The sequence below is a fragment of the Lithobates pipiens genome, unplaced genomic scaffold, assembly GCF_037356315.1.
Source record: "Lithobates pipiens isolate NorthernLeopardFrog02 unplaced genomic scaffold, aLitPip1_a1.2 Scaffold_8, whole genome shotgun sequence".
In the NCBI taxonomy this organism is placed as follows: domain Eukaryota; kingdom Metazoa; phylum Chordata; class Amphibia; order Anura; family Ranidae; genus Lithobates; species Lithobates pipiens.
Genome location: NW_027507903.1, coordinates 681,105,869 through 681,122,228, shown reverse-complemented (window position 1 = coordinate 681,122,228; position 16,360 = coordinate 681,105,869). Strand labels below are relative to the sequence as shown.

At 49.3% G+C, this 16,360-nt stretch overlaps 1 protein-coding gene across 2 annotated transcripts in view; it reads left to right on the top strand.

Annotated features, from left to right (window-relative positions):
- Positions 1 to 16,360, top strand: part of LOC143962098 (NACHT, LRR and PYD domains-containing protein 3-like) — a 117,535-nt gene that overhangs the window by 33,667 nt on the left and 67,508 nt on the right. For both annotated transcript variants that reach the window (XM_077471424.1, XM_077471425.1), the window contains exon 3: positions 13,612 to 13,914. In XM_077471424.1, coding sequence (XP_077327550.1) covers positions 13,612 to 13,914 — 303 coding nt within the window. The remainder of the gene's footprint in view (positions 1 to 13,611; positions 13,915 to 16,360) is intronic.

Here is a 16,360-nt window from a genome sequence, read left to right as displayed (position 1 = left end):
CTTCTCGAGGATTGACCACATCTTCATCCCGCTAGCTGCTGCGCCCACTCTGTTGCATTCCCGCATACACCCGATATCCTGGTCTGACCATAGCGCGGTGATCACGACAGTTTCATCAATAATCCCGCAGAACACAGATAGAACATGGTCTTTGAACGAAATTCAGCTATCTAATCCGTCTTATTGTCTAGATATTCAGACGGCCTTAAACGACTATGTTTCTTTTAACAACACCCCGGGAATATCTCCTACCCTCCTCTGGGAAGCCCATAAACCAGTTATCCGAGGTACATGCATTTCGGTATCCTCTCACCTTAAGAAATTCAGACAGGCCCAGTTACAACAGCTAGAGGAGGACCACCAGCGTTCCTTTCTTCTCTTTCAGTCTGACCCCACTGAGACTAATAGACTTGCTCTAGATAAAGCCAAGTTGGCCCTGGACCTTGTGCTTGCTGAAGAGGCAGATAAGTCTATCCACAAATCGGCGCATACACTTTATACAAAGGCAAACAAGCCTAGCGCCTTTTTAGCACTGCGCCTACGGCAACCTGATAGGTCCTTTAAGCCTATTACGCTTCGGCTGGCACAGGGTGGCATGACCAATAACCCAGTGAAAATCTTAACAGAATTTAGTACTCGATTGTCTAAACTATATGAACCTGGTGCACCCTTCTCTAGCGCCCAGGCGAATTCCCTCCTCCACCCGCTATCTCTCCCTAACCTTTCAAATACTGACTGTTCAACAATAGAAGCACCTATATCCAATGTAGAAATTCTTGCAGCTATCAAGTCCCTTAAACCTAACAAAAGGCCCGGCCCAGACGGTTTACCGGCATCATATTACAAAAAATTTACCCACACCCTCTCCCCCCTTTTAACTAAATCTTTTAATTCTCTCCTCCAGCAACATTCCTTCGGCAGAGATGCTCTAACAGCTATTATTTCGATGATTCCTAAACCGAACACTGATTCTACTTTATGGTCCAACTTTAGGCCGATATCATTACTTAATGTTGACGTCAAAATTCTGGCCAAGGTCCTAGCGCTACGACTCAATCCAGTAATAGGGAAACTGATACATAAGGACCAGGTTGGGTTCATCCCCAAGAGACAAGCCAGTGATAATGTCCGGAGGGTCGTCTTGCTACAGCATATTGCTAAAGCTCGTAAGATTCCCATGCATTTGCTCTCACTGGATATACGCAAGGCATTTGATACGGTCTCTTGGTCATACCTGCAATATATACTACAATATTGGGGATTTGGTCCTCACTTTCTCAAATGGATAGGAGCCCTATACACCCAACCTTGTGCTTATGTACGCTATGCCGGCTTTGAGTCAGAATGCTTTCCTATACAGCGAGGAACGAGACAAGGCTGTCCCCACTCACCCTTGTTGTTCGCCTTAGCTATCGAACCCTTGGCTGCTTTAATAAGGGCAGACCCGAACATCCGGGGATTGGAGATAGCAAACACGACACATAAATTGTGTCTGTTTGCAGATGATGCTTTGCTGTTCGTTACAACTCCTCATACGACCTTGCCTAATTTATGCAAATTACTGGAGAAGTTCGCTGTTATTTCTGGCCTAGAGGTCAACCAGGCTAAATCTAGAGCTCTAGACGTATCTCTGCCGAGTGATGAGCTTAATCTTCTTCGCAGCAATTTCCCTTTTCAATGGTCCTCATCCTCTATCCCATATCTTGGTGTCCATATCACAAAAGATCCGCTGCATTTGTTCCAATATAACTATCTTCCGCTATTTAGGAAGCTGACTAGTCTTCTATCTTCCTGGCAGCCATTGTGTGTATCGTGGTTGGGTCGCATAGTGGCAGTCAAAATGACACTGTTACCTAAATTATTATATCTATACCGAGTCCTCCCGATTCGTGTCCCATTATATTTTCATCGCCTGGTTCAAGGTAAAGTATTCAAATACATCTGGGGAACAATTAGGCCTAGAGTCACCAAAGCTACTATGTACCGCCACAAGTCATTAGGTGGATTGGGAGTACCAAATTTTAGATACTATTACTGTGCAGCTCAAATTGCACAACTCACCCTATACCATGCTAAAACGGAGATACCGATATGGGTCAGCCCCGAAGCTATAGACACCTCCCCGATAAGTATATCTAATCTCTTGTGGCTCCCCCCTACACAGAGAAGCAGACTCAGCAATCCGATTACAGCCCATTCCCTTAGAATCTGGGACGAGACCCACAAATCTTTCCGACTTAAATCTCGTCATCTACCATTACTCTCTATTATCGGCCACCCTTCATTTATCCCTGCCTTTTCTGAACCTGGATTATTTACGGCTTGGTCTGGAGCAGGGCTCGACCGAGTTGGTGCCCTTATGCACAAAGGCAAAATCAGGTCCTTCCCTACACTCCAGGCCCAATCGCACATACCCAATAGCGAATGTTTTCGTTATCTACAGATCGCCCATTTCCTCAACTCAATCCCTAAACCTACTAGTCCCCATGATAGTAACTCTTTTTACGAGCAAATATGCGAAACAGACCCACATGCACCAGGCATTATCTCCCAACTGTACACTCATTTCTCCTCCTCCCCTACATCACTCCCATCCTATACTAGGGGCTGGTCCACAGACCTCGAAGTAGACACATGGAACACAATCTGGACTAACACAAATAAAGCAACACAGAATGTTATAGCCTCTGAAGCTAATTATAAAGTCCTTATGCGCTGGTACTTGGTCCCAGCCAGGATAGCCAAATTTGTTCCGGGATATCCCGCTACATGCTTCAGGGGTTGTAACACAGCGGGCACACACTTCCACATATGGTGGTCTTGCTCAGTAGCACAGCGTTTTTGGATAACTTCCTTCCAGATTGCATCGACCCTTGCGGGGCACACTATTTTACCTGACCCCTCGTTGGCCCTTCTCAACTCTACTCCCCATAACTACACTCGTAGTCAATTGGCCTTATTTTTGCAACTCACCACAGCTGCTAAACAAACTATTGCCAAGGCGTGGAAAACCCCTACGCTCTCGGTGGCGGAAATGAAGAATAGGGTAACAAGGGCCATGATTCACTCCAAATCAGAGGCGAAACTCCTCGATCGTATGCCCCAATTCTACAAAATATGGCAACCCTGGATACAACACTTTCTACCCCCGGATTTCGACCCCTATCTATTTGAGCCCTAAGCTATTTGCAGAATTGGGATGGTCTCAAGCGTATGAGGGCCTGGGTCTGTACGGACCGGTTGACCGACTTTCCTTCTTTTCTTCTCTCCTACTCTTTCTCCCCTTTCCCGTCATTCTATTTTCCAACCTTTATTTCTGTCTTCTTCTAGCTGTTCTCTCCTTCTCCTCCCCTCTCTTTATATGGAAATCTTTTGTACATGCAGTACCATTTCTCCTCTATTTACAACTAACTTAGAGGAAGAGTGTACCTAAACTAACTGACTCCGATACAATCGGAATGTTTCAATTCTGTTCGCTATATGTTCCAGTAAATACTCTTCGTACAGCTCTACGCGGCATACGCATTTGCTTGTCTGTACCGTGTTATCGAGTATGATGTCGCAAGTTGTTTGTTTCATTGTTTTACATATTTTGTTATACCGAAACTATTTTAACAATGTACTGTATATTCTGTCTGTGAATTGAGAATAAAATTTTTTGAAAGAAACACGCATCTCAGCATATACCCATCTCATTCGCTATGAACACGCATCTCAGCATATACCCATTGCATTCGCTATAAACACGCATCTCAGCATATACCCATCGCATTCGCCACAAACATGCATCTCAGCATAAACTCCTTGCGATCGCTGCAAATGCACGCATCCCAGCAGTTGCCCATTTTGCAAACGCTGCAAACATGCCTCTCAGCCTAAACTCCTTGCAATCGCTGCAAATACACGCATCTCAGCATTAACCATTTGCAATCGCTGCAAAACATGCATTTCAGCGTAAACTCCTTGCTATCGCTGCAAGAACACTCAGTGGCACTCACACAGCCACACTTCATTTTAGTGGCACTTAATCGGCCGCACGTCTCCAGTGGCATTCATACGAGCCACTCGTTATTTTCCGTCTGTCTTTCTCCCTCAGGTCAATTGAGTTCAGGTTCCATCCTGTACCAGGTTGGACGTATCCCCCCCCCCCCCCCCCAAAAAAAAACACAATGATTTCATCTTCACCAGTGCCAGTCGCATACAAGGGGGACAAACAAATAAGAAAAAAAAAAGGGGGGAGTAAGGGGTCTTGTTGCACTTCTGTCACCCCTACTTCAGGTGTTCTTGGTTGACCGAGTTCGATCCTAACCAGGAACTCACTACTAGAGCGTCAGTCAGGTAAATAGTTAACGGGTTTCTCTATTACATCATTCTATAGCACCCTTTCACTATACCGTTACTTCACATACATCATTGGACGTGCTCTCCAGGCGTTAGTTTCTGTCACATATGTCTATACGTGACACTCTCTTTTCGAAGGGCAACCCTTCATCTCGCAGACAAGGTTGTTTAACAATAGGCTTGCTGGCAGTGCAAGTGTTTCATTCCTAAGTAGGCCGTACCAGACTTCAATTTCACGCTCCAGTACACCCTGGGCTTCTGGTCTTCAGGTTTGTACTTGCCATAAACAGGCACCCAAGCTATCAGTTATCTGGCCAGTCACCTCCTGCCCACCTTGGTCGTTTCGCACTCTTTTGAGTTAAATTATCACTCTACATAGTTCTGCCACAACAGAACACTGTCAGTTCCTGTCTACGCCTATCATTCATTTTCCTATCCTTCTCTTTTTCCTCCTCTCTGAGTTTTCTCTTTACCACTTCGCTCTCTATCCTATGACTATGACTCCTCTTAACATGAGCACCCCCCCCCCCCCCCAGCTGGAGCCATGCCGCAGGCTGGCAGCAATAACTTCACACCTGCCCCTCTGTCACCCTCCGCAGGCTCAGAGCGCGGCAGCGTACAGTCCCTCAGGGGATGGACCATCCCCAAATGCATTTCTGAAGCAGGGATATTCCCTTTCCCACTATGGCCAGGAAGGCAGAGCTGTTCTGGCCCAATACCCAGCAGACATCTCTGCAATCCATCTCCGGGGCCATTTCCCAGCTGCATTATTTGATCATCTCCTTAAACCTCAACAGTTCGGACATCCAGACCAGAGTCACACTATGGAAAGTTCGCCCACCCTCGACCCTCCCTGACCCGGTCTTGGCCCCGATGACAGCTTCTCCTTCTGCAGGTACGCCAGGGGGACATCTCAGTGCTTGTCAAGTCAAATGTCAGGTCAGAAGCTGTCAGCTACCACATTTGCCCTGACTTTTGGGATGTTCAGAGACGTCCTTTTGTTCAGCCTCCACCGAGCTGGACTTATACCTTAATTCAGTGTTACATCTTGCTTAAAAATATGGTGCTTTTGCCTTCCACGACTACCATTGGTCATTCTCAGCCTAAGCAGTGGCAAGACTTGCCCAGTTCCAGATCATTACTGACTAGAGCGTCACAGACACGCAACTGTTTTTTTGCCACTTTGCTGGTCTTCGTTCCCCACTCTGTGCGATCTGCCAATCTTCCAACCACCCAAAAAATTGGTGCTCTTAGGCAGTCACAAGATGCCCCTTCATAGTGTTCAACTTGCGTGCGCCTCATTTCTCACATATCCCTAGTCTGAAGTCCCTGACCCCTTCTGAGAAATTTTCTCTCAAATACACATCAGTCGACCTGGCCACCGAGGCCATCATTAAGATAGGCACCGATGCCTGGCTATCCAAAGCGGATATCGCAGACGCATTCTAGCTCCTGCCTATTGAGCCATCCCTCTGGCAGTGACCGGGCATGAAGCAGATGGGTTCCTACTATTTTTCACCAAACTGACCTTTGGGTCTAAAGACAGCCCATGGCGGTTTGGTGTTTTCGCCCAGTCCCTGACTTGGATCCTATCACACCAGGCCCAGTGCCACGGGGTTATCCATAATCTCGATAACTTTCTGCTAGAAATATCCCCCATAAACCTAGACAAGCTAAGAGTGGTCTTCAACAATCTCAATGTGCCTATAGCGGAACACAAAGTGGAAGGCCCGGCACATTCCATCACCTTCTTAGGCATCATCCTGGACATGCAGGCTAGCCTGCCTGCTGACAAACTAGCCCATGTCAGTCGGTCATTCATGATTTTACCTGGTCACAGGGCTGTACTAAAAGAAAGCTGCAGTCCTTGATAGGGATGCTCAATTTTGTGATGAGGATTATTCCACAGGGATGTTCGCTCATCTCACGGCTCTTGGTCTTTCTCATCCGAGTACAGGACCCTGACCAAGTCCTCAGACTAGACCCAGCAACCACCCAGCAACCGTAGCGGACTTAACTATGTGGGATGAGTTTCTCACCAACTGGAATGGTATATCCATGTTTATTCCCTCAGTATCAGCCCAGTCATCACAAGTAGTCACGGATGCTGCAGCCTCCACAGGCTTTGCTGCTATTTTTGGCCACCACTGTTTCACCAGTCCCTGGCCCCCAGAAATCTGCTGTTTCCTGGTTTCACTTGATCCTCATCTTTGTTCGAACTGTACGCCATAATGGCAGCAGCCCAAGTCTGGGGGCCACACGTGGACAGGTCAGACAGTACTCTTCACCACAGACAACCAGGCAACAGCCGACATCATTAATAAGGGTAGATCCATGTCGCTCCCTGTCATGTCCTTCCTGCGCAGGCTGGTGCAATTATCACTACATCACCAATTTAACATTCACTGTGAGCATATCCTGCAGCAGATGCACTGTCTCGCTTCAATTTTGTCTCATTCTTCCAGCAGGAATCCAGAGCCGAACCATCATCCACTCCTATTCCTCCTTGGTCTCCACTAACAATGGATTGAAGCTGCATCTTGCCAATGCAACTCGGCACATCAACCACTCGTTGTCTAGCAACACACTTAAGGCTTACCGCACGGCCTGGAACACTTACTGCAGGTTCCTAGCCACTTGTCCCGGAACCACAGCAGACGACGTCACTCAAGTCCTAGCCTTCATATCTTATTGCCATATACAGCTGACTCTCACTCATAACACTATCAGGCTGTACCTAGCCAATATTCAGCATTTTCTGTCTTTACAGAATACCGGAGAGCCATCTGTGTTCACAGCCCATACAGTGAAAGCCCTGCTGCACGAAATTTATAAGCAGTAGCCCGCTATCAACGGCAAACGCTTACCCATCACAAGCGCTATATTCAGGGGCATGTCCATAATCCTCAGGCCGCGTACACACGCGAAACTAAGTTCGTAAAACAGTCCGCTCAAACTTTTGAATGAACGAACACGCCCACACACGGCACTTTTTGAGCGGACAAATACGGCAAACTTTGTTCGTCGTACTAAGTCCGCGCAACTTTTGAAATGAACGGACTCGCCCACACACGAGGCAACAGTCCGCTCATTTCGAGCGCGTGTGCAGGTAGGCTGGGCCTGCGGCGGAGACGTCGCGGGCTCCGCCGCCTGGAATGTACTTAAAGGGGAACCCCAACGCCGAAAAAAATCGGCGTGGGGGTCCCCCCTAAGTCCACAACAGACCCTTGTCCGAGCACGCTACCCGGCCGGCCAGGAAAGGGGGGCGAGCGAGCGCGCCCCCCCTCCCGAGCCGTACCAGGCCGCGTGCCCTCAACATGGGGGGTGCCTTGGGGAAGGGGGGGCCGCGCGGCCCCCCCACCCCAAAGCACCTTGTCCCCATGTTGATGAGGACAAGGGCCTCTTCCCGACAACCCTGGCCGTTGGTTGTCGGGGTCTGCGGGCGGGGGGCTTATCGGAATCCGGGAGCTCCCTTTAATAAGGGGGCCCCCGGATACCGGCCCCCCACCCTATGTGAATGAGTATGGGGTACAATGTACCCCTACCCATTCACCTGTGAAATAAAGTACAAAAAAAAACACAACACAGGGAAAAAATATTTTATTGCACAGCTCCGGGGGTCTTCCGTCTTCGGGGGTCTTGTCCCCCTCTTCGGTTCTTCTGCCGGGCCACCGCGCCTTCTTATAGCTCTTTTGCAGGCGGTGGCCCGGTCTTCTGTCGCCGCGGCCCTTGTCCTCATCAACATGGGGACAAGGTGCTTTGGGGTGGGGGGGCCGCGCGCCCCCCCTTCCCCAAGGCACCCCCCATGTTGAGGGCACGCGGCCTGGTACGGCTCGGGAGGGGGGGCGCGTTCGCCCGCCCCCCTTTCCTGGCCGGACGGGTAGCGTGCTCGGACAAGGGTCTGTTGTGGACTTTGGGGGGACCCCCACGCCGATTTTTTTCGGCGTTGGGGTTCCCCTTTAAGTCCATACCAGGCGGCGGGGCCCGCGACGTCTCCTTCGCGGGCCCCGCCTACCTGGAGACGCGCTCGAAATGAGCAGACTTTCCTCCGAACGGGAACAGTTTGCTCATTTCGAAAGTGGCCTACACACGGACGGACTGTCCGCTCAAACCAAGTTTCAGCGGACAGTTTTTCGGAATTTCCGAAAAACTTTGTTCGTCAAACTGTCCGCTGAAACTGTCCGCTGAAGCCCCACACACGAGCGGACTGTCCGCTGAAACACTTTCAGCGGACAAAGTTGAGCGAACAGTCCGCCCGTGTGTACGCGGCCTCACACTTTCCCCTTTGGGCTCTTTCGCAGTCTGGTCTTCCAGGTGGCCATCTACCTGACCTTTGGCTTCCTACGACCTAGCGAGTTCACCTCTGGTAGTACCAGCAGTCAGGTACTGTACAGAAACCTGCTGACTCGCTTCCCAAGCCTTTATGTCCTTCATCTTATGGTCTCCAAAACGTCAAAAAAAAAACAGACCCGGAGTAGATATCAACTTCTTCAGGACCAGCAATGCCTGGTGCCCGGTAACGATCCTTGACCATCTGCTCTCTCGTCTACCCAGCCAGCCAGTCTCCAGCCCCTTATTGCCTTTTCTGGGCCAACCCCCTGACTGGCAGTCAGTTTATCAAACATGTTAGGGTCCTACTGCTCAGCTTAGGCCTAGACCCTGGGTGGTATACTGGACATTCCTTCTGGATCGGCGCAGCCTCAGCAGCATCTCAGTATGGAGTACCAGACCATGTGATCAAGAATCAGGTGAAAGTTCGCCTGCTTCGCCAGATATATTCCAAACCCTCAAGTGGAGATGGCCCTAGCCTTCTCCAAGCTTGCTCAATGAGCTTAGAACCAATAAAGATATACTCCCTACCCACAACTTAGGTCTATTTATGTTGTAAGTCTTGTCACGTGTTTATGTGAACCACATCTGTCTCAGTCTTAGGGCTATGCCCATAAATATATATATATATATATATATATATATATATATATATATATATATATATATATATTATATATTATACAGTATCTCACAAAAGTGAGTACACCCCTCACATGTTTGTAAATATTTTCTTCTATTTTTTCATGTGACAACACTGAAGAAATGACACTTGTCTACAATGTAAAGTAGTGAGTGTACAGCTTGTATAACAGTGTAAATTTGCTGTCCCCTCAAAATAACTCAACACGCAGCCATTAATGTCTAAAGGGCTGGCAACACAAGACAGTAAACCCCTTTGGGCCCAAAGTGTCAATATTTTGTGTGGCCACCATTATTTTCCAGCACTGCCTTAACCCCTTTGGGCATGGAGGTCACCAGAGCTTCACAGGTTGGCACTGGACTCCTCTTCCCCTCCTCCATGATGACATCACAGAGCTGGTGGATGTTGGAGACCTTGTGCTCCTCCACCTTCCTTTTGAGGATCAATAGGGTTTAGGTCTGGAGACATGCTTGACCAGTCCATCACCTTTACCCTCAGCTTCTTTAGCAAGGGAGCGGTCGTCTTGGGCCGCGTACACACGGGCGGACTGTTCGCTCAACTTTGTCCGCTGAACAGTGTTTCAGCGGACAGTCCGCCCGTGTGTGGGCTTTCAGCGGACAGTTTCAGCGGACAGTTTGACGGACAAAGTCTTTCGGAAATTCCGAAAAACTGTCCGCTGAAACTTTGTTTGAGCGAACAGTCCGCCCGTGTGTAGGCCACTTTCGAAATGAGCAAACTGTTCCCGCTCGGAGGAGTCTGCTCATTTCGAGCGCGTGTGAAGGTAGGCGGGGCCCGCGACGGAGACGTCGCGGGCTCCGCCGCCTGGAATGGACTTAAAGGGGAACCCCAACGCCGAAAAAAATCGGCGTGGGGGTCCCCCCAAAGTCCACACCAGACCCTTGTCCGAGCACGCTACCCGGCCGGCCAGGAAAGGGGGGTGAGCGAGCGCGCCCCCCCCTCCTGAGCCGTACCAGGCCGCGTGCCCTCAACATGGGGGGTGTCTTGGGGAAGGGGGGGCCGCGCGGCCCCCCCACCCCAAAGCACCTTGTCCCCATGTTGATGAGGACAAGGGCCTCTTCCCGACAACCCTGGCCGTTGGTTGTCGGGGTCTGCGGGCGGGGGGCTTATCGGAATCCGGGAGCTCCCTTTAATAAGGGGGCCCCCGGATACCGGCCCCCCACCCTATGTGAATGAGTATGGGGTACAATGTACCCCTACCCATTCACCTGTGAAATAAAGTACAAAAAAAAACACAACACAGGGAAAAAATATTTTATTGCACAGCTCCGGGGGTCTTCCGTCTTCGGGGGTCTTGTCCCCCTCTTCGGTTCTTCTGCCGGGCCACCGCGCCTTCTTATAGCTCTTTTGCAGGCGGTGGCCCGGTCTTCTGTCGCCGCCTTCTGTTCTTCTGTCGCCGCCTTCGGTTCTTCTGCCGGGCCACCGCGCCTTCTTATAGCTCTTTTAGAGGCGGTGGCCCGGTCTTCTGTCGCCGTCGCCGCCTTCCGTTCTTCTTCTTCTTCTTCTTCTTCTTCTTCTTCTTCTCCAGGAGATGTTGACACGTCGCTCTCTCCGGCCGGAATGCCAGAGCCGCGCTGAGCGGTCACTTATATAGTGACAATGGGGCGGTGTCACATGGTATATGTCACATGGGTTGGTCACATGGGTTGATGTCACATGGGGACTATGACATCGTAAGGGGGCGGGGTCACCATGTGACCAACCCATGTGACATATACCATGTGACACCGCCCCATTGTCACTATATAAGTGGCAGCGGAGCGCGTCCCTGGCATTGTGGCCGGAGAGCTCGTCGAGTCAACATCTCCAGGAGAAGAAGAAGAAGAAGAAGAAGAACTGAAGGCGGCGGCGGCGACAGCGGCGACAGAAGACCGGGCCACCGCCTCAAAAAGAGCTATAAGAAGGCGCGGTGGCCCGGCAGAAGAACCGAAGGCGGCGGCAGAAGAACGGAAGACGGCGACAGAAGACCGGGCCACCGCCTGCAAAAGAGCTAAAAGAAGGCGCGGTGGCCCGGCAGAAGAACCAAAGAGGGGGACAAGACCCCCGAAGACGGAAGACCCCTGGAGCTGTGCAATAAAATATTTTTTCCCTGTGTTGTGTTTTTTTTTGTACTTTATTTCACAGGTGAATAGGTAGGGGTACATTGTACCCCATACTCATTCACATAGGGTGGGGGGCCGGTATCCGGGGGCCCCCTTATTAAAGGGGGCTCCCGGATTCCGATAAGCCCCCCGCCCGCAGACCCCGACAACCAAGGGCCAGGGTTGTCGGGAAGAGGCCCTTGTCCTCATCAACATGGGGACAAGGTGCTTTGGGGTGGGGGGGCCGCGCGGCCCCCCCTTCCCAAAGGCACCCCCCATGTTGAGGGCACGCGGCCTGGTACGGCTCAGGAGGGGGGGCGCGCTCGCTCGCCCCCCTTTCCTGGCCGGCCGGGTAGCGTGCTCGGACAAGGGTCTGGTGTGGACTTTGGGGGAACCCCCACGCCGATTTTTTTCGGCGTTGGGGTTCCCCTTTAAGCCCATTCCAGGCGGCGGAGCCCGCGACGTCTCCGTCGCGTCCCCGCCTACCTGTACACGCGCTCGAAATGGGCGGACTTGCCTCCGCCTTACGTGGGCGAGTCCGTTCATTTCAAAAGTTGAGCGAACTGTTTGGCAAACAGTTCGCTGAAACAGTCCGCTCAAAAAGTGCCGTGTGTGGGCAAGTCCGCTCATGCAAATTTTGAGCGGACTGTTTGCCGAAACTGTTTGACGAACAAGGTTGGGCGAACAGTCCGCGCGTGTGTACGCGGCCTTGGAGGTGTGTTTGGGGTCGTTATGTTGGAATACTGCCCTGCGGCCCAGTCTCTGAAGGGAGGGGATCATGCTCTGCTTCAGTATGTCACAGTACATGTTGGCATCCCGTCAATGAACTGTAGCTCCCCAGTGCCGGCAGCACTCATGAAGCCCCAGACCATGACACTCCCACCACCATGCTTGACTGTAGGCAAGACACACTTGTCTTTGTCCTCCTCACCTGGTTGCTGCCACACACACGTTTGTCACCATCTGAACCAAATAAATTTATCTTGGTCTCATCAGACCACAGGACATGGTTCCAGTAATCCATGTCCTCAGTCTGCTTGTCTTCAGCAAACTGTTTGCGGTCTTTCTTGTGCATCATCTTTAGAAAAGGCTTCCTTCTGGGATGACAGCCATGCAGACCAATTTGATGCAGTGTATGATGTATGGTCTGAGCACTGACAGGCTGATCCCCCACCCCTTCAACCTCTGCAGCAATGCTTGCATCACTCATACGTCTATTTCCCAAAGACCATCTCTGGATATGACGCTGAGCACGTGACCTCAACTTCTTTGGTTGGACCATGGCAAGGCCTGTTCTGAGTGGAACCTGTCCTGTTATACCGCTGTATGGTCTTTGCCACCGTGCTGCAGCTCAGTTTTAGGGTTTTGGCAATCTTCTTATAGCCTAGGCCACCTTTATGTAGAGCAACAATTCTTTTTTTCAGATCCTCAGAGAGATCTTTGCCATGAGGTGCCATGTTGAACTTCCAGTGACCAGTATGAGAAAGTGAGAGCGATAACACCAAATTTAACACACCTGCTCCCCATTCACACCTGAGACCTTGTAACACTAGCGACTCACATGACACTGGGGAGGGAAAATAGCTAATTGAGCCCAATTTGGACATTTTCACTTAGGGGTGTACTCACTTTTGTTGCCAGCGGTTTAGACATTAATGGCTGTGTTGAGTTATTTTGAAGGGACAACAAATTTACACTGTTATACAAGCTGTACACTCACTACTTTACATTGTAGACATTGAGGGGGGGCAGGATCTGGGGGTCCCCTTGTTAAAGGGGGCTTCCAGATTCCGATAAGCCCCCCGCCTGCAGACCCCCACAACCATCGGGCAAGGGTTGTGGGGATGAGGCCCTTGTCCCCATCAACATGGGGACAAGGTGCTTTGGGGGGACCCCAAAGCACCCTCCCCATGTTGAGGACATGTGACCTGGTACAATTCAGGAGGAGAGGACACTCTCTCTTCCCCCCTTTTTCGTGTGGCCTGCCAGGTTGCATGCTCGGATATGGGTCTGGTGTGGATTTTGAGGGGGGACCCCCATGCCATTTTTTTTTAGTTTGGTGCAGGGTTCCCCTTAATATTAATACCTGACATGAAGGGCCTGGTAATGGGCTGGGGGGAAACGCACACCATTTTTTCATGTGTCAGAAATCATCCAATCAGAATGAATGTTTATAGTTACTGATTGTCCTCTCTGCAGGGTCGGCTTCTGGTGTTCTGGGAAAGAGGAAACAAACCCCCGGGGATCTTATCATATATTCTCTGGAGGATCTGAAAGGAAGTGACTTCAAGAGATTTAGGAACAAATTGTCTGATGTCTCCTATGGAGATGAACTTCCCATCCCCCGAGGAAAACTAGAAAATGCAGACTGGATCACCACCAAGGACATCCTGATAGACACATATGGAGAAGAAGGGGCTCTGGACGTCACCATTGATGTCTTTAAACTGATCAGTCTGATGGGACCAGCATATGACCTCCAGGAGAGGAGAGCACAACATGGTGAGTTATCACAATATCACAATATCACAATATCTGTGTGAGGAAAAAACGAGGAATGTCATCCAGAAAAAGCCGGTCACCACACGGGAGCTTCTATCCAGATGAACCCCTTCCCACTGACATATGGGGCCTCATGGAAGTATACATACAGGATCCATTAAATAATACATTGTTTGAAAAAGTCCCTCCAGTTCAACCAATAAAAGGGAAAATACATTGTATAGATAGAGGATACAATCCTAACAGCATATGCCCCATCTCCTTTCTCTCCAAACTCTTTGAATGCCTGGTCTATGCACAAAATATGAAAATAAAAGCCTCGTCACCCAAGTAGACTAATGAATTATTAGGGTGTACCATCATCCAAAATGACATGGAATAAAAATCGAGAAACCTGGTTCCCATATCAGGCTTATCGACGACAGAGGTGAGCTAAAGGACTATTACGGTACAGGTAGAAATATCAATAACCAGTTATTTAAACCAGAGTAAAATAGATATAAAGTTCATTCAAATAATAAAATCATTTAACAATATACAGAGTGGTACAGGTGGTGACGTATTTCAACTAGTTGAACTATAATTCAATATCATATATCTCTCCTAGATATCGGCCTGTCCGTTTTCTAATACCTCCCCCAGTCGCCAGGGGGAGACACTCCCGGGGCCCTCTGGTGCTTCGGTGGTACTCGACGTGGGTAAGAGCCACATCTTGTGTTGTATATTAGTTCCCCTTTACATCTTTTACAATGTATTTTAGATGATTATTGTCCTCTTCTGTCCTATTTACTGTACTTGTGTTTTTTCACAGACGTATGTATTTCCTGAAGAAGCTCAGTCAGAGCGAAACTAGTTGAAATACCTCACCACCTGTACCACTGTATATTGTTAAATGATTTTATTATTTGAATAAACGTTATATCTATTTTACTCTGGTTTAAATAACTGGTTATTGATATTTCTACATGTACCGTAATAGTCCTTTAGCTCACCTCGAATGCCTGGTCTACAACCGACTGAGTGATGATCTGAGTGACAACAAAATTCTTGATCCCCTTCAGTCCAGCTTTTGCCCTCAACACTCCACAGAAACTGCTCTCCTAGAACTCACAAACCATTTACTAGCAGCTAAATCCAATGGATGTTGTTCTCTTCTCCTGTTTCCGGACCTTTCTGCTGCCTTTGACACGGTGGACCACCCCGTCCTCCTCAAAACACTCTTTTGGTCTTTGCGACTATACTTTTCGCCAGTTCTCATCCTACCTATCCCACCGCACCTTCAGTGTCACTTGCAACTCTAAAGCCTTGTACACACGGTCGGAGAATCCGTCGGAATGTGCCCTATCGGACCGTGTCGTCAGATAATCCGACTGTGTGTGGTATGCATCGGACTGATTCCGTCCGAATATCCGTCGGACCCAATTTTCCAACATGTTGGAAATATTTCCCGACCAACTGGGCCGGTCGGACCTAATCCAATCATGTGTAGAGCATTTTGATCGGACCAAGTGCCACGCATGTTCAGATCAAATTCCTACATCAAAGCTATTGGCTACTAGCCTGAACGTAGTCCCATCGTAACGAAATTATGTCATCACGTTCTGAAAGATCGGATTTTTCGCCAACTTTGTCCGACCGTGTGTATGCAACAGTTTCGGACAAGATCCGATGGACAAAATCCGACGGGCAAAATCCGACGGATTTGGTTGTGGAAATCTCCGACCGTGTGTACAGGGGCTAACTCCTCCTCTTCCTTTCTCCGTCAGGGTCCCCCAAGGTTCTGTTCCTGAACCTCGCCTATTCTCAATCTACACCTCCTCTCATGGCTTTCAAGATAATTTCTATGCTGATGACACCCCAAATTTATCTCTTTACCCCTCAGCTCAGCCTATCAGTCTCCAGCACTAATTTACTAACAGACCTACCAGCCAGGATGTGACATCACTTCCTCAAACTCAATATATCCAAAATTAAGCTTATAATATTAAAAACTGTGAGTGTCCCAGCGCTGTGGTGTGTTTAAATACATTTACATTCAATTAAATTTAGACTGCTGCAAGAAAAAATGTGTATACTCCTTTAAGAGTTTGTCGAAATTGCATACAGACGAACAGCTTTTCCGATAGAAACTTTTTCCTTCTGAAAAATAGAGAACCTGCTCTCAATCTTTTGCTGGCGGAAATGCTGCCAGCAAAAGTCCGATGGAGCCTACACATGGTCACATTTTTGAACCAAAAGCTCACATCGGTCTTTTGCTGGCGGCATTTCCGACCATGTGTACGTGGCATAACTGAATATGGGGACTGTCTGACTGGGAAAACACACAGATCCGTCTTCCTGCATAGCAGAAACACAATATCTCTGTCTAATCCCCTGTCAGAACGGAGATCTACCTTGTTTACATTGGCAGATCCCCATTCTGTATCCACGAGGAACAATCTCGGGC